General features: G+C 33.5%; 1 protein-coding gene across 6 annotated transcripts; it reads left to right on the forward strand.

Moving 5' to 3' along the window:
* The first annotated feature begins 11,573 nt into the window (after positions 1-11,573).
* Positions 11,574-25,242, forward strand: LOC127856215 (uncharacterized). Of its 6 annotated transcripts, none has more exons than XR_008037901.1 (13): positions 11,574-11,808; positions 13,597-13,684; positions 14,185-14,300; positions 14,778-14,813; positions 15,763-15,942; positions 16,342-16,518; positions 17,307-17,654; positions 19,302-22,270; positions 22,722-22,848; positions 23,094-23,209; positions 23,398-23,433; positions 24,433-24,612; positions 25,019-25,242. XR_008037901.1 is itself a non-coding variant. In XM_052392292.1 (8 exons), exons 1-8 carry the CDS (start codon positions 11,724-11,726, stop codon positions 19,517-19,519), a joined length of 1,248 nt encoding a protein of 415 aa, XP_052248252.1. In that variant the 5' UTR covers positions 11,574-11,723; the 3' UTR covers positions 19,520-22,315. The 6 variants fall into 6 exon arrangements, 1 of the variants encoding a protein (XP_052248252.1); XR_008037900.1 differs by having other exon boundaries at positions 22,728-22,848; XR_008037902.1 differs by having other exon boundaries at positions 22,728-22,848; positions 23,175-23,209.
* Positions 25,243-25,625: the final 383 nt, after the last annotated feature.

The raw sequence follows: 25,625 nt of genomic DNA on the forward strand, positions 1-25,625 counted from the left end.
TGTTGATGAGTTGTTAACAGCATACATGGATATTCACATATATCTGATATGTGCAATTTGGCATCCAATACGCAGACCAACACCAATTAACCATGTAATCTTGTCACGATCTGTAGTTACCTTAAGGTACTCGCATAGATCCATCTTCCTAACATAAAAATCTAATAAGAAAGCAAACCCCAGGCAACACACCAGGCAGCTTAATTACAGGGTGCGGGATCACGTGACTTTTTGTGGTTCCAAATTAAACGCTAATGGATGTAAACACACCGGTAAGTGGTGCTTTGTTAACAATTAACGTTTTAAAATATTTTTTCTTAAGAATTTCAATTTGTGCATAAAAGACTTATTTTATGCTGCTTATGGAAAAGTAAAATACATCAAAATTACTTTATTTCATAAGCCCGTGTCCTTGTAAAAAATGCAATGTTTACTGCACGGTTATTCTGCACGCAACGTGAAATGTTGTCACCGATTTCAGACGTATTCAATGATTAATTCTTATACCTTAAGATATCGACACAAACTGCAAGAAAAACTGTCCTTTAATAACTCAAAATGTTTGCAAATGAATTTCAATAAATTGAGATGATTGAACAAATAAAGCTCTTTACGGTGAGTTTACATTCTCTTCAGCCCGAATGTAAACCCCTGAAACCCCCGTTGATTCTGCACCCTGATTTCATACAGTTTGTTGAATTAGTTAACAACCTTTACCGGTTAGCAATTATTTCCAACCAGTTGTAAATATCAATTGAAAATATTGTTAGTGTTCTTTGTTATACAATACGTGACACAATAAAGTAATCTTAAAATTGGAAGAAGGATCCAGCAGTATGCAAGTAAAAAAGTTACTTTGAGAATGTTATATATTTTCGCAACCTATGCAAACTTTCAACGATGTTGGCAGCATTATTAAATGTGTTAAAATAAATAAATGCAAGTCGGATATTTCCTATCAGTGATTACGCTCAGTTGTAATCAGGAAAATGCAGTTGATGCGATATACTGGTGACAAATGTGTTAAATTACACTCTGAATTTTCTGTTAATATGATAAACACAATTGCTCCAGATTACAGTCAAGCATTTTAAAATAAGAAATATATAAATGACTTGTTTTTGCCGGCATGATTTTTTTGTTCATATTATTTACTTGATCTAGAAAAATCACTATGATCAAATTCAAGACTTGAAAACAATTCTGTCAATGTCTTAAAGGGAGACATTAATCGGAAGTGTTTTAAGTCAGACAAATGTCATTATAAGGCTTTTACTGCTATATTATGTTTTAATATTGTAGCAAGAACATGTTTTGACAGTGGTTAAATACATGTAGTCATATGATTTTAGATACCGTTTACCTTTTTCAATGTTGTTAATCAGATTATTTGAATGTACGCTGTTATATGTTACCAAAAAAATGTCCAGGCATGAACATATAATTGAATATCTATATTTAAAGAAACTTTAATAGTATACATGCTTAAAATATTTTAATTTATAATAAACTGATTTTAACAATTTTACAAGTTCGCGACTCAATTTTTCACAAAGTCAGGAGCCAATGGCCGATTCACAAATGCAGGAAAAAACCTGTATTGGAAGTTTTTTTGAAAGGACTTTTTTTAATTTCAGTAAAAATCTAATGACAGGGGGTGGATCGTATGCAAGTAACTGGCGTGGCGTTAGTGAGAAAAATAGTAACTGGTGTTCAAAATGGCGGTTAACTGGTGAATTGTGAATGTTTTCGTCGGAGTTTTTGAAAGGTTTGTACATTTACGATACTTATTCGACATTGTACTTACACGCAGGATGATCTACTGATATCCATTTAACATCGGTATAAATCATATTCATGAATTATCAATATTTAAAAAGTTATTGAATACTTTATGCACAAGATTCTCATTGTTTACGATTTACACGGTTCATTGTATGTGCATTTTTATGCCATATATAAAGGTTTCTCAGCAGTTTTTATGAAAAGGTGGACTCAAAAACAATTATAGTTTACCTTTTATGAGCACCAGGATGCTTCCAACAGGCAATCGCAATAAATGCATCAAAATTCGAAAATTAAACCCCATTTCAATAACTGATGAGCACAAGTACCCCCACTTTCAGAAACTGGTGTTTATTCAAAAAGCACACATATGTGTACATAAAAACAAGGTTTGAAATCACCAACGTTTAAGTCTGATTTATAGACTCAGACTTAAAAAAAATAATCGAAATACCATTTTATCTAGAATTCGTATCATACAAAATCACATTAAATATAAAGAGATTTACACAAAGACCACTTTTCATTCATTATTAAAGCATGCTTCAGTATATACATTGATAATCAGTTTACAAAATGAGAATGGTGAAATGAAAAAGAACAATAAAATAAAACTGTTTTGCAAATATTTCATTAAACATTATTTTAATTCCAGTTCGTTTCGGATGAAGACAGCCAAAGCACGCCACTACGAGACGCCTGATGACGTCACGGAGGAGATGCGTCCGACTGAAACTGACAGTAGCCACACTGCATTGGACTCGTCGAGTATATCACGAATTGTTGTTCGATATAAGAAGCACTTTTTGTTTATTTATTTCTAAATGCTTCTATTGTTATATTGAATGACACGTTTATCAAATTTAAATTAAAAAGACGAACAAAACAAGAACTGTCTCCAGAGGATGACACATGGCCCCGATGATATTAGAGAAATGGACATGAGTCGAACTCACGACTTGTTTTTTTCTGTGCTTCAAATTTGTTCCAAGCTATTTCAATTCCATTGATGAATGACAAGCATGCGGACCGGAGACACCTATTAATGCACACTCCTTAAAAGTCTAAGCGTGCCTGGATCTTTGAGACAGGGACTGGGAACTTGTGAGCGACATTTCTGACAAGGTTATTTAAATCAATACATTAATAGCAAATATATGGACCGGATATACCTATAAATGCACAATCATGCTATATGACCTTGACAGTCTAAGGGTGATTTTTACCTAGGACGTAGGTACCTGGATCTTCCGCGCGACATTTCGCTATACTGTTCTTTTGCATTTGAGTCAGATTATTTTTAAATCCATCCAATAATGAAAAAGATGTAGACAGGACGCGTCTATCAATGCAAAATTATTAATTATGACATAGACAGGCTAATTGTGACATTGACCTTTGTGAAAGGGACCTGTGAATTGCGTGTGGCAATTTCTATGTGCAATACATGTGTGCCAAGTTGATTTTAAATCTATAGATTGATAACAAAGATATGGACCGGAAACACAATTATGGACAGGCGTACAGACCGACAGCCGGTGCAAAGACTATATATCTTCCTTCGGGAACATCATAACGAATTATTTATATTTAATTGCAGGTTTTGGATTTCTCTCTCTATGCTAAAAACACTTATCTTTTAGAAACCATGTGTTTGACATAAGAGCTCCGCACAAAGGAAAAAAGGGAACGATAAGCAACCTCGATGGAATTCTGAAAGGCGTTCAGTCGATTCGGGAACACTTCAAAGTTAAATTATATCATGAATAAAAATTACTACCCTCTTTAAGACTTGGCATTTCATTTAATGATTTAAACGAAATCTAAATAAAACAAATAATGCTCTTTTCATAATAGCTGATTTCAAGTGAGTTTGGAATTAAAAAGGGATATATATTGACAATATTGTTTTAATCATAAATAACTGATTTTGTATAAGCGCATAATAAGTAATGCAACGGATATCATTTCATTTTAGCAGTATTTGAACATGACATTATTTTAAAATACGAGTTGTTTACCCTTTTCTGAAATGTCAACATTTTATATAACCGTACTAAATTTATAAATAATTGTCTTGTAAAATAGTCAGATATGTGTTTGTTAAGGTACTGTCGAATGTAATATAAAAATATTTATGTTAAAAAATATTTTTGTAAGTTGCTTACCTGCCCAGGGTGAACACAAGACTGCTAAGCAAGTGCTTGTTTAACAGAACAACTATACGTATTGCATAAAAAGGCAACATTTTTCAATATCGTTTTGTGCGGTTCAGATTGGGTATGGTTAAACTTCAGGCACAATGCCGGTTGTAAACCAGTTGCATACAGATTTATATTTTATTCTTAATCTTAACTTGGATAAATGCGTGTCACGTTAAAAAAGAGTAAGAACATGTAATTGTTATACATTACAATTTGAGCCTCATTACAATTTTAGGTGATTAAATGCAAACGTATCGGTTATTTGCTTATTTAGAAAGTAAATGTACACCCCTGAAGATTTGAACAAGTAATAATGACTTAATATCATTATGGAGTATGACCCCTCATTTTTTCTCCAAACAACTTATCTCCGCAAATAGTAAATGGAGAATAACCCACACTTGATATATGTGTTTATAGGTAACTTCACAATTGGCCTTGGTTAATTAACCATGATGCTGACATATGTTTTGTATTTATTTATAAAAGCATTTTCAGTGATTGTGTTGTTTAAATTTACCATTTACCATTTACCATTTGGTATTGAGCTATTTTTGGTTAAGGCTTGTCTAAGTAAAAAGAAGTGTTTCTATATTTTATTCCTTAAATTGTTATATCTATGAATATACTTTAGTTAGCATAGTCCCTTTAAACCAATGTGGGAACAATATTTGTCTCCCGGAAATCACGGAAAAGCTTTGTCAGATAATGTGCATAAGAGACAAATAACAAGATTCAACGAGGCCGTGTTTTCTTATTTAAAGTGTTCTCGGAATGTTGATCAGTATGAGATAAAAAGTAACTTATATTTGTGTGACACGGTAAAAGTTGTATTACCCGTTTTTTGGCTTAAATCCGCGAGACAAGTACAGCGAACTATAAATACACATGTATTAACGTCTTTTTCTTCATAAATTGCATTGCTGGTAAAACTGTTCACGTTTGTGTTTAACATGAATGCATGAATCTGTATAATATAATATAATACACATGAGCTGTTCCATACAAATAAGACAAAATGTACTATATTTATTGTTACGTTTATTAACATTTTAAATAATGATCCAAAATAAATTCAAATAAATGTAAATTGACTAGAACCACGGGAGCCGCATTCTGAGAAAACTGGTCATTATGCTTGAGCGTAAAGTGTCGTCACAGATTAGCCTGTGCAGTCCGCACAAGCTAATCAGGGACGACACTTTCCGCTTATATGACATTTTTCGTTTAAATGAAGTCTCTTCTTAGGAAAAATCCAATTTAGGCTGGAAGTGCTGTCCCTGATTAGCCTTTGCGGACTGCACAAGCTAATCTGGGATGACACTTTACGCACATGCATTATGCCCAGTTTTCTCAGAATACGACTCACGGTATTAACACACACTGTGTTACTATTTACGAATGTAATAATAATGAAACATAAAATCACATTACTATTTGTAATGATAATCACAGAGGTTCGGAGGGAGGATATTTATCACTGTAAAATGTGAGCACACTTGGACTCCATGCCAACTTTTAACGACAAGAAAAGTATATAACGTTATTAATGTATGGTTTATGTCACTTATATGAAACTTAACTAGCACCAAAACCCATACTATATAAAACCTTTGCATGAATTCCAACACAAAATATTTTTAGATATGCCGAAATCCGAACACAATGTATAAATATTTTTGATTATCTATGTGTCCTTGTGTTATAGTCACAGAAAAATTTACAAAATCACATATTATTGGAATGTACATATTGGGAAATAAGAAAAAAACAACTACGTGTATACAAAAACACACACTCATTTCCAGAATGTCTATTCTTAATATAGAACATACAGCTTGTAAACAAAAAACTTTTAAAAATCAACTGTGATAACTTAATTATTAATATCTATTTTTCCTATCCTATTTATAAAAGAATGGATGTGTAATACAGTCAAAATTCTGACCTAAAACATGTCATACAATGCAAGCCTATAGGTTTCAAAATATTCGAGAAAAATAACCTCAAAAAGACTGTAAGTGTTGATTTCCTGATTACTAACATTAAAACGACGATAAAGCTCAAATTAATTAAAGGAAACATTGTGCTTTTTGGTTTGAATAGGACTTTCGTTAATTAAGCAAAAACTGACACTCGACTTTAAAACAAACAATTCAAACAATGAACTAATAAACAGTGAAACAGTGGCAAAAGTTGTAGTTTTACAAAAAAGTGTGTTAGAATTACCCTTGATTAATTTCCACACCACATTGCTTAAAGTGATATTATGGGCATATAACAGTTCATAGGTGTCTATCGCAACTGTTGTTTATTTTTGGTGTTTTCATTTCATATACACTTGTATTTGTTAATGCAGCATCAACATACTAAAACATTATCCCGGAAAGAGAAAAATAATGCATTTGAAAATCAACCGTACTTTCGTTTGACAACTGATCATGCATGTACGATGTGATACTAAATTTAGTTTTAGTGCAGATTCGTTCATACGACAAAAAGACACAACGACACAATTTCGTTTTACGGATCATTTCGGCTTACAGGACTAGGTGGGTCACGAAAGAATATCGAATATAAAATATATTTTTATAAACAACTGGTAGCAAGATGAGCTGCAGATAATCGGTCAGTAACCACATTTTAACTAACTCTTTTGACATGTTAATTCTTTTCAGCTCAATTCAACAGTGAACAATGCCCATAATATCACTTAAATATGATTTTTCATGCAATGCTTCCATTTGAACTTTTTTTCACAGAGGCGGCAAGACAATTTGGGAGCATCGTGCTTATTCACGTGCTGTTTCAACAGCCTCCTTGTTTTAAATGTTTTGGTGCATGTTGCACAGGCATGCTTTCCTTCTCCACCGTCCGGAGATCTCTCTTTTTTCCCCTTTCACACAGCGTCCAGCGTCTTCCCCTTTCTCTAAAAAAAACCCTGTCAATACGTCGTTGTGAACTCCTTCCCACAATGACTACAGACTTTTGGACCATCGGTGTGGGAACGGGTGTGACGCTGCAGATGTTTTTTACGCTTGAATGTTTGTCCGCACTCTAAAAAATCGCACTGGTATGTGGAATCACTATGAAGCTGCATGTGCCGCTTTAAAGAGTATGCACATGATAATGCAACACCGCACACTTCGCATTGAATTTGATCTCCGTTGGATGATTCCATCTGTAATAACACATAAAATAAATCTCATATTAAATATGATTTAAGTTTCATCGATTTAAAAGTGACGTTGTAAGACTGCGTAGATTACACATTCAATGACTCCCACAATATCTTGTCCAAGATTAGCCTATGTAGTCCGCACAAGCTAATCAGGGACGACAATTTTCGCTTTTATGGTATTTTTAGTTTCAAGGAAGTCCCTCCTTACCGAAAAACAAATTTAGGCGGAAAGTGTAGTCCCTGATTAGCATGTGCGGACTGCACAGGCTAATCTGGGATGACACTTTACGCACATGCATTAAGCCCATTTTTCTCAACGCGACTCATTTGTTCATGAATAATAAGTGGTCTTAACTGTGTGTAGTATTACAGTTAATAAAAATGTGAACGATATGGATTCTTTGTGTTATTGGAAGGTTTAAACTATTTCACGACGGCATAGCGGACACATGGGTATTTTTTGTCAAATACTTGCGCACGCATTACTTATGTGTTCACGTGCGCACGTAATAGTGAATACTTCTCCTACAAATATGATAACCATCCACCTCATTTCGTTTTACGTCATTTGTATAGTTCCGCCAGGAAGTCATGTCGGAAACTTCATGTCGGTAGCTGTAACGACTGCAAATTCATATAACAGCGCAAAATAATTATGCAAAAATTATTCATCATAACAATAGACAATATTTTTCTAATGGATAAAAATATGTTAATTAAAACTTACAAGTAAAGCTATCCAAGGCACAGGTGAAGGGCGCGTGGCCAAGTCACTTTAACACTATCAATTTATCATAAAACAATTTTTATTATATTGACAAAAAAAATCAAAAAAAATTTTTGGATATGATTTATATGAACATATTATATCAGGAAAAAAAATTAAAAAAAATTTTGTCAATATGATAAATAATGTTGTTTTATGACAAATTATTAGTGTTAAAGTGACTTGGCCACGCGCCCTTCACCTGTGATCCAAGGTCAGAAAACACTACCACTGTTTGTTGCCATATAGGCTTGGCACTGTTTCAGTTAAAAGTTGCATAGTTTAACGTCATTGGCCGGTTATAATTAACTTGTTTCTCTATATGATTGGATACTTTTGCCGTGTTTTATTCAGGATGACTCAAGTGTAGCCCACAGGTGAAGGGCGCGTGGCCAAGTCTTTTTAACACTATCAATTTGTCATAAAACCATATTTTTCATCATATTGCCAAAAAAGAATTTAAAAAAATGTTGTTTTATGACAAATTGATAATGTTAAAGTGACTTGGCCACGCGCCCTTCACCTGTGGTGTAGCCCCTTGTGTTATTTTATCTAGTTCAAAGTAATTATGCATTCTGCATTAAAGAATAACCCATCTTTCTAAAATTACACAAGTGGTGTTCTTGCACATTCCTCACACATGTAAAGTGTAATCGTTCTCATTTGTGTCTAACAAATGATAATTTTATGCATTAGCAATGACTTAACATGCAAAAACTGAAAAATACGTTGAAATCAATTTGAAATAGAAAAATATAGTAAAGCGTTGAGACGTAATCGGTATATTACGTCTAATTATTTGGACTAAAATGACTACTTGCGGCACGGAAGTGTGTATAAATACGAAGGCATTTTCTAATGAATACATGCGCACTAGAAATCAATATGTGCGCAATTAAAAGCAATACGAGGGAAACAGAAAGCAATACGTGCGCATGTGATAAATAGATCAATGAAAAAGCAAAACGAGCGAACGCAGAACTTAAAGCATGCGCAAATAAACATTTATAGGCGCGCACGTTAGCGTTTGTGCGTGTGTACTTACAGGTGAATACGTGCGCACTTATTCACTATTATTTGCGCACGATAAAAGCCATTCGTGAGCATTCGAAATAATTCGTGCACAAATGAAACCAATACGTCCGCATGTGAATTGAAAAAAATATCTTCCATGTCTCTTCTATGCCACCTTGCAATTTATTGTGACTTCACAAATTATAGTAACGCATCACTTATTTAAAAAGTAAATATAAACATGCGTATTTTATTATGTTTTCTTTTTTTTCTTTGTACTTTTACTTTTGGATAAACACCAGTTACTGAAAGTGGGGGTACTGTGCTCACCAGTTAATGAAATGGCGTTTAATTTTCGAATTTTGATGCATATATTGCGATTGCCTGTTGGAAGCATCCTGGTGTTCATAAAAGGTAAACTATAATTGTTCTTGAGTCCACCTTTCCGTGAAAACTGCTGAGAAACCCTTATATATGGTTTAAAAATGCACATAAAATAAACCGTGTCAATCGTCAACAATGAGGCATTTGCGTATCAAGTCTTCAATAACTTTTAAAATATTAATAATGCATCGACATGATTTATACCGAGGTTAAATGAATATCAGTAGATCATCCTGCACGTAAGGACAATGTCGAATAAATATGGTAAATGTACAAACCTTTCAAAAATTCCGACGATAACATTCAAAAATCACCCGTTAACCGCCATTTTGAACACAAGTTACTATTTTTCTCACTTACGCCACGCCAGTTACTAGCGTACGATCCACCCCCTGAATGATTTTCTCGTGAAAAATCTATGGGGACGCGAGCGAAAATCGTTATGAATGAAATTCATATTTATCGGAAAAATATTGATGGGAAATATATATACATATTTTATAAATATTTCATCAATATATAATCGCCACCAAAATACCTGCATGGAAAGTGGCACACACACACACGAACGCACGCATGCGCCTGCCTGCCTGCCTGCCTGCCTGCCTGCCTGCCTGCCTGCCTGCCTGCCTGCCTGTCTCTGTCTCTGTCTTTGTCTGTCTGTCTGTCTGTCTGTCTGTCCGTCTGTCTGTCTGTCTGTCTGTCTGTCTGTCTGTCTGTCTGTCTGTCTGTCTGTCTGTCTGTCTGTCTGTCTGTCTGTCTGTCTGTCTGTCTCTCTCTCTCTCTCTCTCTCTCTCTCTCTCATCACTTTTTTGATTTACATTAATCAAATCAATACAAATTCATTTCTGAACACGACAAAGATAACACTTTCTGACAACAATAAATTTAGCCGGTTTCTTGCCCAGGCGTTTTTTGTCTCCTTAGCTTCATGTACGCTTCTTGCTTGATTTTGTTATCCGAACAAATGATGGTTGCTAAGCCGACTTCATTCAATAAGGTGTTTGGTTGGCTCATTAATATTCATGAACACAATATTTTAGGCGACAAAACATCGAGACCAAATTTACAATTATTAAAGACTAGCCGAGAATAACTAGAGTGTTATACAAACAACCAAAAGTGGTCATAGATGAGAAGACATGTATATCAATTTTCTCATTTCATAACCAACTTCTTTGGTCGTCGGCGACATGGATATTATAAGAAATTAAAGGGGGTATGTACGTAGTAAACTAAGGTGACCATATGCGACTAGTGGATATCAATTGTGCTTTATAAAACGCAAACTTATGTTGCCATCGGCGACCAGGTGTAGAAATCGGCGGACTATTTTAATAGCCAACTAATGTATGACCAGGCGTGGTGAGTTTTTGTGCTAATTTAATAGCCAACTATTACTGTACCCATAGCCGAGCTTTCGTAAAGACTGCTCACAGTGCTTGTTACTGTGCTAATTTTCACCATTTGTGGATATCGACCATGCTATTTAATTTAAAAATAGCCATTCGCAAGCAGACGTAGAGGAAATTCGAAATATTAAAAACGCAAACTGCTGTGACCATAAGGGAACAGCCGTGTAGGGCAACATTTCAACGGCCAACTGCTGCGTTCATAGAAAACCAACGATGAAATTCAATGGTTTTGTTTAATACGCTCTCTACTGTGACAATAGGCTAGCAGTCGTGGAGCTCACTGGTTTATTACATAAAAAAATCAATCTACTTTAGTCATAGGGAAGCTGGTGTAGAGAAACTGGTGATATTTTAAATCACAGGTAGTGTGCTCATAGGCGGCCAGGCGTGTAGATCAATTACGCTATTTAATAAGTCAACTTATTTTGCCAGTAGCAACATAGCGCGGCGATCAATGTTACAATTTTAATAGCCGGGTACTGACTATATAGGATTTAGATTTAAAAACTATGCAGCTATTCAAAACGCGATCTTGTGTAGCCATGTGTTACCCACCATGAAAGCTACTGTGTTATTAAACAGCAAGTCGCTGTGGACAGGACATTTATAATTTGTTTGCTATAACCACAGGTATGTTTAAGACTTACTTAACAAAGGTTTATGTATTACATTTTTCAGTTTAAAATAAACGATCATTTTTGTTTGTGGTTTTAAATTTGATTGTTCGTTTTCCACAATCAACATCTGTAATTAAACTTTTGGTGGTTTAAGGCCTACTTTAATTCCTATTGAATACATAGACACCTGTTATGGCAATACTTTGGACAAAATAACTATATCGTCAATGGTTTGATAACGAGTGAAAAATGCTGCTTTGATGTGTTGATCGTTTTGTATTTAAACATATTTGTATAGTGTAAATACTTTACTTAATAAAAAAAACTTATTCAAGTGGTTGTTTGATACATTCGATCATGGGTTACCCGTGGATTATGCTTTACAGTGCGCGTGAAAGGAATCATAAGAAAAGTAGAATGATGACGAGTGGTCTTGGAATCTGTAAGTAAAATAAATTTATTTTATGTAACAGCTGTAATGTGATGCTCTGTGTTGCAGTTAATGTTACAACTGTGAGAAGAATTGAGGCTATGAGTTGTAATTAAGTACAATTTACACTTGTAGATTGTAATAAACGTGTAAACGTGAAAAGAAAGCAGATAACATTTTCGTTTAGGAGTAATAAATTATGGTAATTCTATTACGGTATAAGTGACAGAAGCTCAAACTTTGGATTGCATATATTTACAATTTTCAAGTGTGTTGGTCTTCAGTAGAATTTCTGTTTTAATTATATCTATACTATGGGAAATACGTTGTTACTTATTCGATAGAGGTTAGTGGATCAAATTATATGGTACATACCTTATTAATTAATATTTATTGAAGATATATGTTTATTATGTATTTTGATTTTTTTTTGTTTGGTAAAAATACTATATTGTATTTGCATTAAATAATTTCAATATCGCATTTACATTATCTCCTGATGGTTTGCTTTTCCTAAAAAAGTTGGCTTTTTGTCAAAAAGTTTTCTACAAACGTGATTTAGTACGAGATTAGTTCATGATATTATTTTTGTAGATAGGACACACAGTTTCCTTTAATTTATACTTAATAAATACAAAGATAGGTTAAACAATCAGTAACAGTTAAACGAGCAAGTTTTCCGAATGATGTTCTACAACAGGCATTCGATAATTATCCGCGGTCTATATCACATTTCTGGAATCCCAATGAGAGGTGTATTTAGATATATGACTAATGGCTGTTGGAAAACCACCTCTTACGAGAACGGCTAGCTTACTTGTTTGTGGAAAAGAAACAGATATCGATAGATATAAATTACAAAATTAAAGCTCCTGTAGTGTTCACTCATGTTATAACAAATGTGTATATTGTATGTGTTACTAAAATAATTAAACTAAACCATGTTAGCTTACGAACATGTGCGCTTAATTAATAGCAATTAGATCTCCGAATCCATGTTTAAATATGTTTACGTGTAATCCTTTTTCATATAAATTGAAATATTAAATACTGGTCAAAAGAATAGTTTGAAAAAACTACATTACACATAATCAATTTGCCAATAAAGCGCATTATACTACTATTTTTATTTGAATCGAAGTTAAGTGTAATTATTTTGTAAAAGACAGGTATTAAATGTTGAAAACATCTTTCGAATATTGAGAAAGGGTCTACCTTTTTACTTTGTAAAAAAAGGGACGTCTCCCAATCAATTGATTATCCAGAGAGGCAGATACTTCCGCATTATTATCGCTCGTAACGAACGTTATTACCTATAGTGTATCCTAAAAAGATATAGAGGATGAATCGATTGCATTTGCTTTTGTCCCTGATATCATGTACCACCACAGAAAATAAATCAACTCTGTTGTACTACATCAGACTATCATTTGTTAAATTTCGAAGTTTATTGACATCAACTTGTAAATATGAGATTGTTAAAAAAATATAAATAAGTAAAGGAAGCTTTTACTTTACACAATACTATCAAAATACCACTCAAAACTATAAAACAGTCATTGATACCTGTCTAAAAATCAAAGCTTTATGCAATTTAATATTTCTTAGTTTTAAGTTGACTTTCCGATAATGATTTGGAGATGAAAGTTTCTCTTGACGTATTCATTGTAAAAAACGATCAGTAAAATTACCTTTTTTCAACTGTGTACCTATTTAAGATAATGAACATATGTATTAGTCTAAACAAACTGTCTGTTGCGTTCTGTTCTGGTTATATTGTATCATATGTTTATGTTGCAGCTGCTGTATGTTTGATCTTATGTTTGGGGAGGATACAAGCTAACAACTACTCTGATCCATATATTTGCTATGGGGACGTTTGTAACTCGTAAGTACCTTGTCGTCTTGCTTGCTCTGTTATAGTATGTTTAATTTCCGTTTACAGTAGTAAAGGTTATAAGGCAGTGTACTCAATGATGCACAGACAGAAACTTGCAAACACATTTAGTCATACTCGTAAAATTGTAGATGTATTTACAACGTGCGTACAATAGATAACCTACAACGCGTATGTTATATCATATGCAAAATTATTAATTTTTTTATTCGTCACTTAGAAAATTGATCTTCATTTTGCGCAAATAGCATTTCGTAGTTGACTTTCGGTGATTTGCATTAGTGTTAGAACTTGTATTCAAATATGGAGTATGTCTGTGTTGTTTTGTTTTTGGAGCGGGTATGTCCATTTTACGGTGTCCCTATAAGGAGTGCACCATCGATGCTGTCATTGCTGCTGTGATGCTTTAAAACATGCATCACACCCAATGCCTAACTTAAAAGGAATGTAAACAGTTGTTATTTTAATGCAATCTATTATATCTGTTTTAGTGAAAGCCCTGCCCAGTTCTGCGATGTAGTGTACATGCACTGTCGGCGTTGTGACGATATCAGAGGCGACTGTTTCACCCGCCATCAAACGTTCAACTGCACAGAATATTGTTATGGTACTGCGATAAAAAAAATCACATATTCGGGTGTAAATGAATTTATTAACACATACAATTTCGAAAACGTTCAATCGAAAATATCACATGAAGGCAATGTCGTTTTGTTAATTAGTTACGCGTTTGTGTAAGACTTTTCCATGCATTATAAATGAAAGTGCCCGATCATTATTAGCATGTTCTGAGCTTTACCACACAGAAATCCTAAATTACGCTTTAAGCTAGCCTACTAATAGGGGTATTCATGTATCAATATTAAAAACTAATGCTAATAAAGGTATTCACTACTTATAATACTTGTTTGTTCAACGTGTAATGTATATAGTACTTAACATCACATTTGAGTATGTCATTCACATGAATAAACTAAATAAACCATTTAGCAAAAAGGTATAAGTAAAATGACAACACTGCATCGTTTATCGTTTGATGTCATATCAAACGCGTTATAAAATAAGCGTATTATTTTGATTTCAGAAATTCGATATAAGGAAGAGGTCGAAAAACTTCGAGGTAAAGTCATTTTTAAGAAACTATTAAATATGCAAAACAAATGATCACATCAAAGCAAATATTCACAAATGAGATATTCACAAAAACAATTTACTATATTAAATTCAGTATTTTATATCAGAACAAATTACTCTTATTTATTCCAATATTTACTTCCGAAAATTGAACCGAGGGAGCGAAATACAATTTATTTGTTATTCCATTTTTTGCATAGTAATTTAGAGCGAACATGAAACTTTAAGGTTATAAAAAATTGTGTATTTTTTTCTTCTAAAACAAATAGCTGGATAAAACGTTATACGGCCAAACACAGCCAGCATGTTCCATTCATTCACTAAAATATAAACAAATAGCTTTCAGGAGGACTAATATGTTAATACCGTCATTTTAGTGCAGACCGTGCTTTAAGCTCATCTCAACAGCTTGAGCGTTTGGGATCACATTTTTTCCCTTGCATCATCCGTAACACTTTTATAAAATAAAACTCTATTCAACCTCAAAGGAAGATTTTCATAAAACGTAACAGAAACGATCCACGGATGACCATTTCTTACAATTTAAAATCATTCCGGCTGCATATGTAGCTTACGGGAGGTCATCATAGATGTTTACAATCAACGATACGGAAATCGTCTGCTCTGATTTCGCAAAGATATTAGTTTGAATATTCGGTATGAAGTATCGTATAGCGGAACTATACACAGTTGTTTCAAACCATGCACTCAAGATCATATTCAGCCCCTACTGTGTATTCCAATTTAGCCCTGGGGTCACATGATTTATTTAGAAACAGCAGAGTAACTATACAAACATTCTGCTCTACTACCACAAGCCTTTATAGCTATGTAATTTAGTATATAACATCTCATAGTCGTCCCTTCAAAATTTGTGCTTACCATGCCTAAGCGTAAACAATATAACCATTTGTTAACAGTAGGCAGATCTTCAGTTGCAGGATGCGAACTTCTTCCTCCTCCAAACAATGGACACCTTAATGAAAACAGAACACATGTGCCATTTAATTATACGTTAACATTCACATGCAACGATGGTTATGTACCTCTGTACATATATCCCGTTCGATGTGGCGAATTCGCAATTTGGATTGGACCTCCACCGAAATGTGAAAGTAAGTTAAGTTTAAAATGAGCGGATGATAGTACTTGTTCAATAAAGAGTCCGTATTAAAGTAAGGTATGCCCTTTAATTGATACATTCCCTTATGTTGTCATTATCAATAATATGGTCTAACAGTTTACTAATTCGCTGCTTCCTCTGCATTGCTTTATTCATTATCGTTGATAATGTCTCTGCACTGAAAAGAGAACGGGGTGTCGGTGCAAAGGAATAGCATATAAGAGATTCAATTGTGGGACTAAATAAAAGAATGATCATATTATTTGCCTCGATTTAAAACGATCATGTTAATAAATAATGAAGTAACATTTAATTACTTTCGTAGGTATACATGCAATTTGTTATAAAAACTTGTATATCAAAACTTGGATTTTCCATTAATTTGTTTCAGGTTCAACGACTGAGGCACTTACTGCATTGACAATCACTTGCGGTGTTTGTTTAGTTCTGTCTTTACTTGTTAATATATTTCTTCTGCAAAGTCAAATTCGTCGTTGGCGAAGGAATTTGAAGAAGAAACAAAAATCGTCTAAGGAAACTAAAAGACTATTAAATTCAAACAAAGGTGGTATGCATTAGCTTTGAACACTGTTTTATTTTCTAATACTTTAATTGAGATTAAGTATGAGGTTTTTATTACGAAAGTATTCTGTTTGAATTATCATTGTATGTAATTACTCTTTTCCTGAGATAATATTAAAATGGTTATGTTCATAAATATCTAAAATGGGTGTGTGTTCACATATTGTAAAGATATGCCTTAGGATTGCATTACTACTTTGAAAACCTAGTTTTGCATAATAAACAAGATAAGAGTTGATGAATCCGTATCTATCAACATTTTTATTTATTTGTCCTGTTTTAAAAGAGTAATGTCCTCATTACATTATTTTACAACTCAAAGCATTTAATTAAATCACTTCTGGCAATTTAACAAGTTTTAAATGAAAAAAGAACTTGAAAAAAAACAGCTGCTAGTACATCGGGTTTTGTTTATTTGTTCATTTATATTTTTAACTTCCGCTTTGACGATATTCTTCGGAAATACATTTATTCCCGCATACCCTTACATTGTTTGGACTCAATCTACTATAACTGTATGGCGGTATCGCTCAAACTCACAGAACCTTCATGTGAACATGAGTATATATGAAGGAATTCCGAGTTTTTGCAATCTATAATGTATTGCCCTTTCAAACGTGTCCTCGTAAACTAACTTGTATGGGTCCGAACATATATCTTGGGAGCAAACATTACGAAATAGAACATTATTGAGACACAAGCATGACACAAGAGTTTTGTTAAATGCTTCCATTCATATATGTTTATTTTCGATTTGTATTTTTTCCAAAACAGATGGCAAAATGCGCAACGGAACCGGTCCATCTGCAGTATGGCCCGTTCCTGCAGCCACCGCTCCACAAGAACAAGAACTTGATGACGTTATTTTCTTCGATTCAGACAACACTAACTTGAGTCAACCTCCAGACACAATCCAAAATGGCAATGGCAGTAGGCCCGCAGGATGCGATCAAACACCTAAACCAGATGCACAAATACGTTCCTGTAATGGTCTCACTGGGCATGCGGAGGAGGGAGTTGCGCACGATGACTCTTCATCGCGTTCATCGAGTGATGAGGACATCAACAATCCTGTCGCAATCGGCGGAACTACTGTGGGGAACATAATTAATAATATTACCAGTAAGTACAATTTTTCAAAGCTATATAACATGCATATACTTTGGTTTTTATGACGGATTGAGTAGACAATCCCTTAAATTGATAACTCCCGGAATACCACCCCTGAATATTTCCTGAAGCCGCCATTACGGTACAGAAGAACCAACTAGGGAAGAGAAACGATTTTATCGAATAATTTAAAAATTAAATAGTTAAATATGTTCTGTTTTCGATCTGATCATCAAATAATAGTTCGTTTTCATCGATTTAAAGAAAAAATTCTGTTTAGAGCACTATAATTCAGCAGGAATTAGGTCTTGATTGTATCCTACGTGTTATTTAAAGGTTAAGCGTGATATCTTATCTTAATAACGGTATATACACATTTGCAGACAAGTAATGTCACGGGCATACTCATAAACTCTTTTATCTAAACTTGGAACATCGCTTCCAATTGAGCAATTGCGTTCGTCCCCACACCACAGATGTTTTGTCAAGACCATAATCTTACTTAAACGGATAATCCGTTATTAATGAACAGAATTATCATGTTTCGTGATCGTGTTAATCTTTTTTTGTGTCGTAAATTTAAACTTTATTACGAAAATCGTATGAAGACATGTGTTGGAAATGTAGAGAACATCATTGGATCTATTAAAGTTTATTTAGGCTCCAGTTTTTTTCTACTTGAACTTTTTTTATCATAACTTTAGATTTTATTAAGAAATCAATTTAGTTAATATTGAGAACACAAACAAAGTGTATTTCAGGCTATGGACTCTTGTATTACCTATAAAACGTAATTAAAATGATATTTTAAACATAAAAAATAGAGTTATGGGCAACTGTTCAAGAATAAAAAAGATTGACATCTTATCCTGTTTTGCTATTGAATAGATCCGGTATTTGTTCATTTAAAACCACAAACTTCGATTTCGGCTAGAGATTTTTGTACAAGCTTAACAAGCTTTTGTACAAGACATAATAAAAACACTAAAGTTTTAGACTTAACTAAAAAGAAACATATACTTTTAATAATAAGAGTTGTGCTCTTCATAAAATCTAACAGAGTTCCGCTTATATACATTTACGGACCAGTGTAAGTTTAAGTAAAAAACTTCACTTTGTCTATAGATTTCGATTTTACCTTAAAAATGAAACCTAAAAACAGACAAATTAATAACGAAATAGAACATGTTTAAACAAACAAAGATAAGCAGAAGAAATAATTCAGGTTTATACATACGCAGATATCTATTTTTCAATAATATGGTCTACCTCGGCCTTAAATCTTTCCAATACTCAAAATGTTGTTTTCGGCGCTATTTCGCTAACAGCACACAGTTTACTTTAAAATTAAGATATTGATATAACCTTAATTATTATTCTTGAATAATTACATTGCATAAAGAAAAAACATATGAGAAGGCAAAACTGAAATATGTGTTAAACAAAGCCAACTCAGCATTAAGTATAACGTGTTGTCACTGATTATTCTTGCAGAGATAAATATTTTATAAATCTACCGTGTGTATTTCTTATTTAACTTCGATTGATTAACGCTGTTATACATATCGCATTCCTCGTGCTGGGTTATATTTTATTGTGTAGGACGACAACCATAGCATTGGATAAAGACTTAATATACTAACTATATGTTGTCTGCAGATACCAATGTCCATCTTCATGTAATTTCAACGCCGACACCCACTCCAGTAGGTCCTTTGACAGCAGCATGTCAACCACAGGAGCCGGAAAGTCCACAAACGGACAAACGACCTGTTGAAGAGACTGATATTTTAGGATCACAGCCCGGTGCTCCATCACAAACAGTCTGGGCTATTCCTCCAGAAAATGACGATACTACCCTGAAAAGCACCGAATAAAAGCTATTGTGTTGTTTTTTTAATCATGTATAACCCGATTTATGACTGACAATGACATTCTGCAAATTTAATCGTACGGAATGCTAATAAAAGTAAAAACACGTTATATCAAATATTGAAGCATTGAATAGTGATAGCAATTCATATAGTATTGTAAAGTATAAATGTACACTCAAAACATGTTACAACGGACACAATCATGTAAAGGATTCAGCTAAAGCTGGAGTAGGACCTTTACATGTTATAGCACAAAGCATTTATCGTTATAATCAACTGCATGCTGTGCATCTAAAGCTGTATTTTTCATCAGTATTACGTTTTATGTACACCTGCTTAGTCATGCTTATATTATGTTTATTATGAGTGCAATTGTGCACAATTATTGTATATATATCACAGTCGCGTATGCTCAAATATGATACATGTAATATCTGTTATACAATAGTAATAGAAAAATAATTATACATTGAAAAGGAAGGTTTGTGAACGCATTGCGACACATAAGTTGTATGTGGTTGATTGTTCGCGTTGTTCGTGACTTAAGTTATGATATTGTTATAAAAGTTGTAGAAATAACCGCTTAATGGAAATATGATTCTATAGTTAGTTGTCGAATACATTATTCGAATGAATGATTTGAATTTTGCTAAGTAACAGTGGGAACTTTCACTTTTATGTTGGAATTGAAATCTCTAATGCCTACTAATAAAGGATTTTTGCGTACTTGTAGTCGGTGTCTCTAAAGGGCAACCCCAAGTCTTAGGCTAGTATTCCATCTATCCGCATCCGTATCAGCATCCGTATCCGCATCCGTATGCGCAAAATCATAATACGGACGCTATATTCCATTTATCAGCATTATACGTCGAACGTATCGTTTTATTTGGGAAAACAAAATACATGGATAAAACTGAAAATTATAATTGAGATAATTATTATGAAGGACAAGCATGATTTAAAGTAAATATAAGGTACAAATCATCATTCTGTCCGTAAAATAATACAAATGGTAAATACCTGAAACATCTTCTAGTGACTTGGCTATGCTTTTCGAAACATTTGAAGTTAAATTAGAGTCCCGATATGCAGAACTGCGTAGGTTGTATAATTTTTGATAATTTTTTACGAATTCGATTAGTTTTTCAGTTGATTTTTGAGATGACAGCTTCCCTCATCGTGCTAAATGCAATCCGTATCTTGTCCGCATCCGTATTAGAATGCTCACTTGAGCATTATTTTGTGAATGGGCGCGTGCGAATATGCGGATGCGGATGAATGGAATAAGTGCAGTGAATTTAAACTTGTTCAATTTTTTTTGCGGATGCGAATATGCGGATGCGGAAACGGACAGATGGCATACTAGCCCTAGTTATCACTTTGATTTAGTACAATTTAAAGCATTCGTAATTTAATTTAGAATCATTCTGATTCATACATTTTATTTCATCTTATTGTGCCTCAGCCTTTGTTGTGAGAATTGTAGAGACCATTGGGCTACCAGTGCACGATCTTAACACATAAAAGTATCGCTCTTTTTGTTTTTAAGATAATGTGGACAATGTTCTGTTTCATCACATTTCATTGTAATCAACATAATTCAATGATTAGTAAATCATTGAATACACAATACAAATAATGCTACCACCAACACTAACTGTATTAGATAAGGGGTTAATAGAAGACCGAAACGGCTGCTGCAAATTGTCGGTTGTTCCTTTACAGTTATTTTAAGATTCTTTACAATTTACTTGCAAAACATTCAGAGTTGTTTTGTGCATTCCTTTTATAAATAATGCGTTCATATTGTATTTACTGAGAATTTTACACGCTATTATTTTCATTAGTTTGTGTTCCAATATATAGCCATTTAAAGCATACTACTATGTGCTTTCAACACAAATATCCAAGTCATGACATGTCAATCTTAAGATTCCACAAGTGTGGCCAAGAAAACAATGGTAAATGTCTGCGTAACATGTTCGTGAGGATAAGTTTTACAAAAGATCATTAAAACGCTCCTTTAAAAGGAGTGGCGCCATGCATTGTATGTTTTGTAAGGTATTTATTATAATTTCGTTTAATTGTAATAGAATTTTCCCTCATCTTCAGTATTGTTGAAAAAGTTTTGAAAACACAAACTACTCATAGAAGATTGAATTTATAGCGCTACACCATTTTACGATTTAATAGTGATAATGCCCAAATGAAATAGCTTAGTTCCGAATACCCTTTGAATTAAACGTTGTTTTAATGGAAACAATTTTATATACTCGATGATGTCAGTAATCAACAAGTATAATTTTTAGTTAATTGCTTATAATTAAATACTGCAAATATGATATCATTTCTGTTATAAGTGTAATGTACACAATGAAACAACTCATGCTTTTATCACGCAGAGGCATTGCAATTCACTTTTGGATTTATATCATTCACGGGAACCCACTTCTATAAAATTAGACTTGAGTGAATATGATCAGGTGAATACAGGTGCAGTTAACCGGTTGGGATCCTCGGCATGAATCGTGCGTGTTGTTACAGTTATTTATTACTGCTATAGTTATTTATTAATAGGCCATTGGGAATACACCTGTGGCAAATAGTATTATACTTACTTTTGTTTGCTGGGTTTTCCTTAAGATTTCTATTTCTGTTTGGGAAATCCGTTAAGAGCACGGAAATACTTTCCTTGTTAATTCCGATTTGTATTGCGTAACCGGGGATACTTAACTTGGATTATGTTGTTTAAATGTATGTTTTTTGTCACAAAACCAGCCAATAAAAAATTTGCAAATATGTCTAAATTTAAATAGATGAATATTGGAACCTGTGATAAAAGCTCATTTGCATAACAAAATGTACAACTTGTAAAGTTTGAAATTAGTTTTATTCTATATTAAATCTGTGTATAATGTATTTGCATAAACTTGTAAAATCGCATAAAATAAATGAAAGAAATATGAAACGAATCACAATAAACCTTGTATTTGGAACGATCGAAACGAACTGTAAACAGTTAGGTTCCTTCGGTTTCTCAATTCCCAACAGCAATATCTAAATCATACATGAACATATTAGCACGAGCATAAACAATATGAAATTGTTGTAAAGTGATAATTTGCAAACACAGTCTATATTCTGTTGTTTTTTCCCTAACCGTGGATATGTGCTAATAATGAAACATCTTCGTACATTTACGGAGTTTCAGTTATGTTCCGTATAATAACGACGGTAACAGGTTTGATCATATGCGTCGCTTTCACGATCGATCAACCATCTGGCAATCAGTTTCCAAAACCCTACAGTTGCTATGGTGACGTGTGTAATTCGTGAGTAAACGTCTTTGGTGTTTCGTTATATCCAGGATATCAATACATTATTGTAAATGTTTCTATTTGCCTTATAATAAAAATTGTTTAATGATGCACATTAACAATAAGTTTAATACTGAGTATGATAGAATAAAGAAGTATCGGGAAACCCGTAAAAACTTAGTTGGCGGGTCGGTTAAAATTAATATCGACATAGCTATATAATTAAATAAATATTTATTTAAAAAATCAAGATATTGTAGGAATTCTTCGGCAGAGTTTTGTGACGTTGTATATCGACTATGCCGTCGATGTGAGGATGTCAAGAATGATTGCTTTTCCAGAATGATGACGTACAACTGTACAGAGTTTTGTTATGGTATGATCTTTTTTATGAAAAAACTTCACGTACAGAATTCACGTACATTTTATTATCTTTTTGATAAAACGGATCTTTTTGCTTATACTATTGTTGAAAAATATATTTGCATTTTGAAATTGTTGTTTTAATACAAAATCGTTTATTGTTTTGCTCTTAAGTTTAAAGAGATTTGTATTCCATTTTAGAACGGCGATATTTGCTTGACACAGAACAACTTCGGGGTAAGAATAATAGAAAATTAAATAGTTCATAAAATGGTTTAGAACACATTTCTTTATGTTAGAAGTAAATGAACACGTAATGAAATATCTAACAATAATTAATGGTAATATTAAAATCAAATTAAAAATGGTACAACACAAAGAAGGCGTTATACGTTTCTTTTTCATATAATATATTATTACTATTATTGTTCACAACGATCATCATATAGAGATTGCCTATTCTGTATCTTTCTATTCTAGTAGATAACATTTTATTTGATATAACTCAACTGCACGATACGAGTCATTTGACAAGTCACTTAATTTATTCAACATGCACACACATGTTCGATGTTATGGTCCAAACATGTAAGAAATAAATGAGCCGTGCTCTGTGAATAGGGGGTTTAATGCATGTGCGTAAAGTGTCGTCCTAAGTTTGCATGTGCAGTCCAAGCATGTAAGAAAAAAATTAGCCGTGCTCTGTGAAAAGGGGGTTAAATGTATGTGCATAAAGTGTCGTTCTAGATTTGCATGTGCAGTCCGCACATGCTTATCAGGGACGACACTTTTCTCCAACGTGAGTTTTGCTAGGAAGAAACTTTCATAAGGGGAAAATGTCGTCCCTGATTAGCCTGTTCGGCACTTCACACACGTGCATTAAATCCCCTTTTCACAGAGCACGGCCCAAATATAATCGTAAAGAAATAAAAAAGTATACGCCAAGTTTCAATTATCCAAAATAAAAAGGTTATAGTCGTTCTTGGAAAATGTTCAAACTATGTTAAAGTTTGAATTCCTGCTCGATCAATAACTCTCGTCAAAACTTACTACTATTCGATAATACCGATAGGCTATCTTATCTATATCTAAAACTGTCTTGGTTTTCGCAAATAGACTGCTACACTTAACATTGTATACTGCGCATAAATGGAGTTCATAAGTATACAATTCAAAATCCAAACCATAATATGCTACAGGCTATGTGGCAAATAATGATACCGTATTATAAAACAGTGTCAGGATGCATGGTTCCCTCAGCTCCTGAACATGGAAGTTATGATGTAGACACGACCCACGTAGCATACCAAGCACCGTTAAAAGTCACGTGTGATAAAGGATATAGTCTTAAAAATGAAGATCAGTACACATGCAGCAATTTCTCCGTGTGGACTGGTTGTTTTCCTGTATGCGAAGGTGAGCAGTATTATATGAATGTTAAAAACGTACAGAAGAATTTTCTTAAACTATACGGTTGTTTGTCTTCCCAAAGATTCAAACATTCAAATTATTTTCAAGCAACATCATTTAGTACATGTATAGTATATTTTCATATTTTATTTTATAAAAGCATGGACCTAACATATCCAATTTTGAACAGAAGGAGTATGTCTTAACAAGTTATTTTCTAAAAGTGTTAATCCATCGACTGCCTTTTTTAAGTGAGTTCGAGAATGTGTGTGTCCCACATAGCGGGACCTTCACATTATTGAAATATTTTACAAGTGAAATATAACGTGTTTGATTACGTGTATTAGTTAAACAATGCCCGAACATGAAATATTTACGTCATTCACTGCTACTTAATATGCTTTTATTTAAGCTTCCGATAATTCGGTAGTGATACACGTTGTGTTAACGGTTATCCTGCTGATCGTCGTTGTCATGTGCGGGGTCGCAGTAATAATGTTCAGAAGAAGATGTAGCAGAAAAGCGGAACTTACGGGTCAGCAACAGGAGCAAGCGCAGACATTTGTTTCAAACTGAATGAGTGTTAAGCTACTTATTATTACATACTATAAGGTTAATAAATAATACTTAACGATATTATATGTATTGTTTTCGCAGACAATGTGATATGACTCAAATCCGTATCGATTTTTAATAACAAAAGAATTCTTTATCATAATTGTGCTCTTGTTATAGTATTTCGAAAAATGCTGGCCCATAAAGTGTGTATACAAAATGGACCTTTAATTTTATTCAAATTGTTAAAATATCGGTCCTCTATTTTCATTTTTATATCGCGGTCGAAAGCAAAGGCAAAATTAGCACCACACGCCAGGAAGTGTAATTTAATCTACAATTACCAAAAAGCATATGGTTACTTTTGTCATTCTGAATATTTGAAAAACCAATCAGACTGGGCGATCATCATGCGGAAAAGATACAAACTCGAAAATAAGGAAGTTTATTTTCAGTACGGTAAA

Source organism: Dreissena polymorpha, chromosome 13 (genome assembly GCF_020536995.1).
Source record: "Dreissena polymorpha isolate Duluth1 chromosome 13, UMN_Dpol_1.0, whole genome shotgun sequence".
In the NCBI taxonomy this organism is placed as follows: Eukaryota; Metazoa; Mollusca; class Bivalvia; order Myida; family Dreissenidae; genus Dreissena; species Dreissena polymorpha.

What these genes read in the sequence shown, in the direction of transcription:
- LOC127856215 (XM_052392292.1), top strand. Translation starts at nt 11,724, where the DNA reads ATGGGTTACCCGTGGATTATGCTTTACAGTGCGCGTGAAAGGAATCAT. An exon ending in GACGAGTGGTCTTGGAATCT is followed by an intron (nt 11,809 to 13,596) that starts GTAAGTAAAATA and finishes TTTATGTTGCAG; the next exon opens with CTGCTGTATGTTTGATCTTA. An exon ending in ACCTCCACCGAAATGTGAAA is followed by an intron (nt 15,943 to 16,341) that starts GTAAGTTAAGTT and finishes AATTTGTTTCAG; the next exon opens with GTTCAACGACTGAGGCACTT.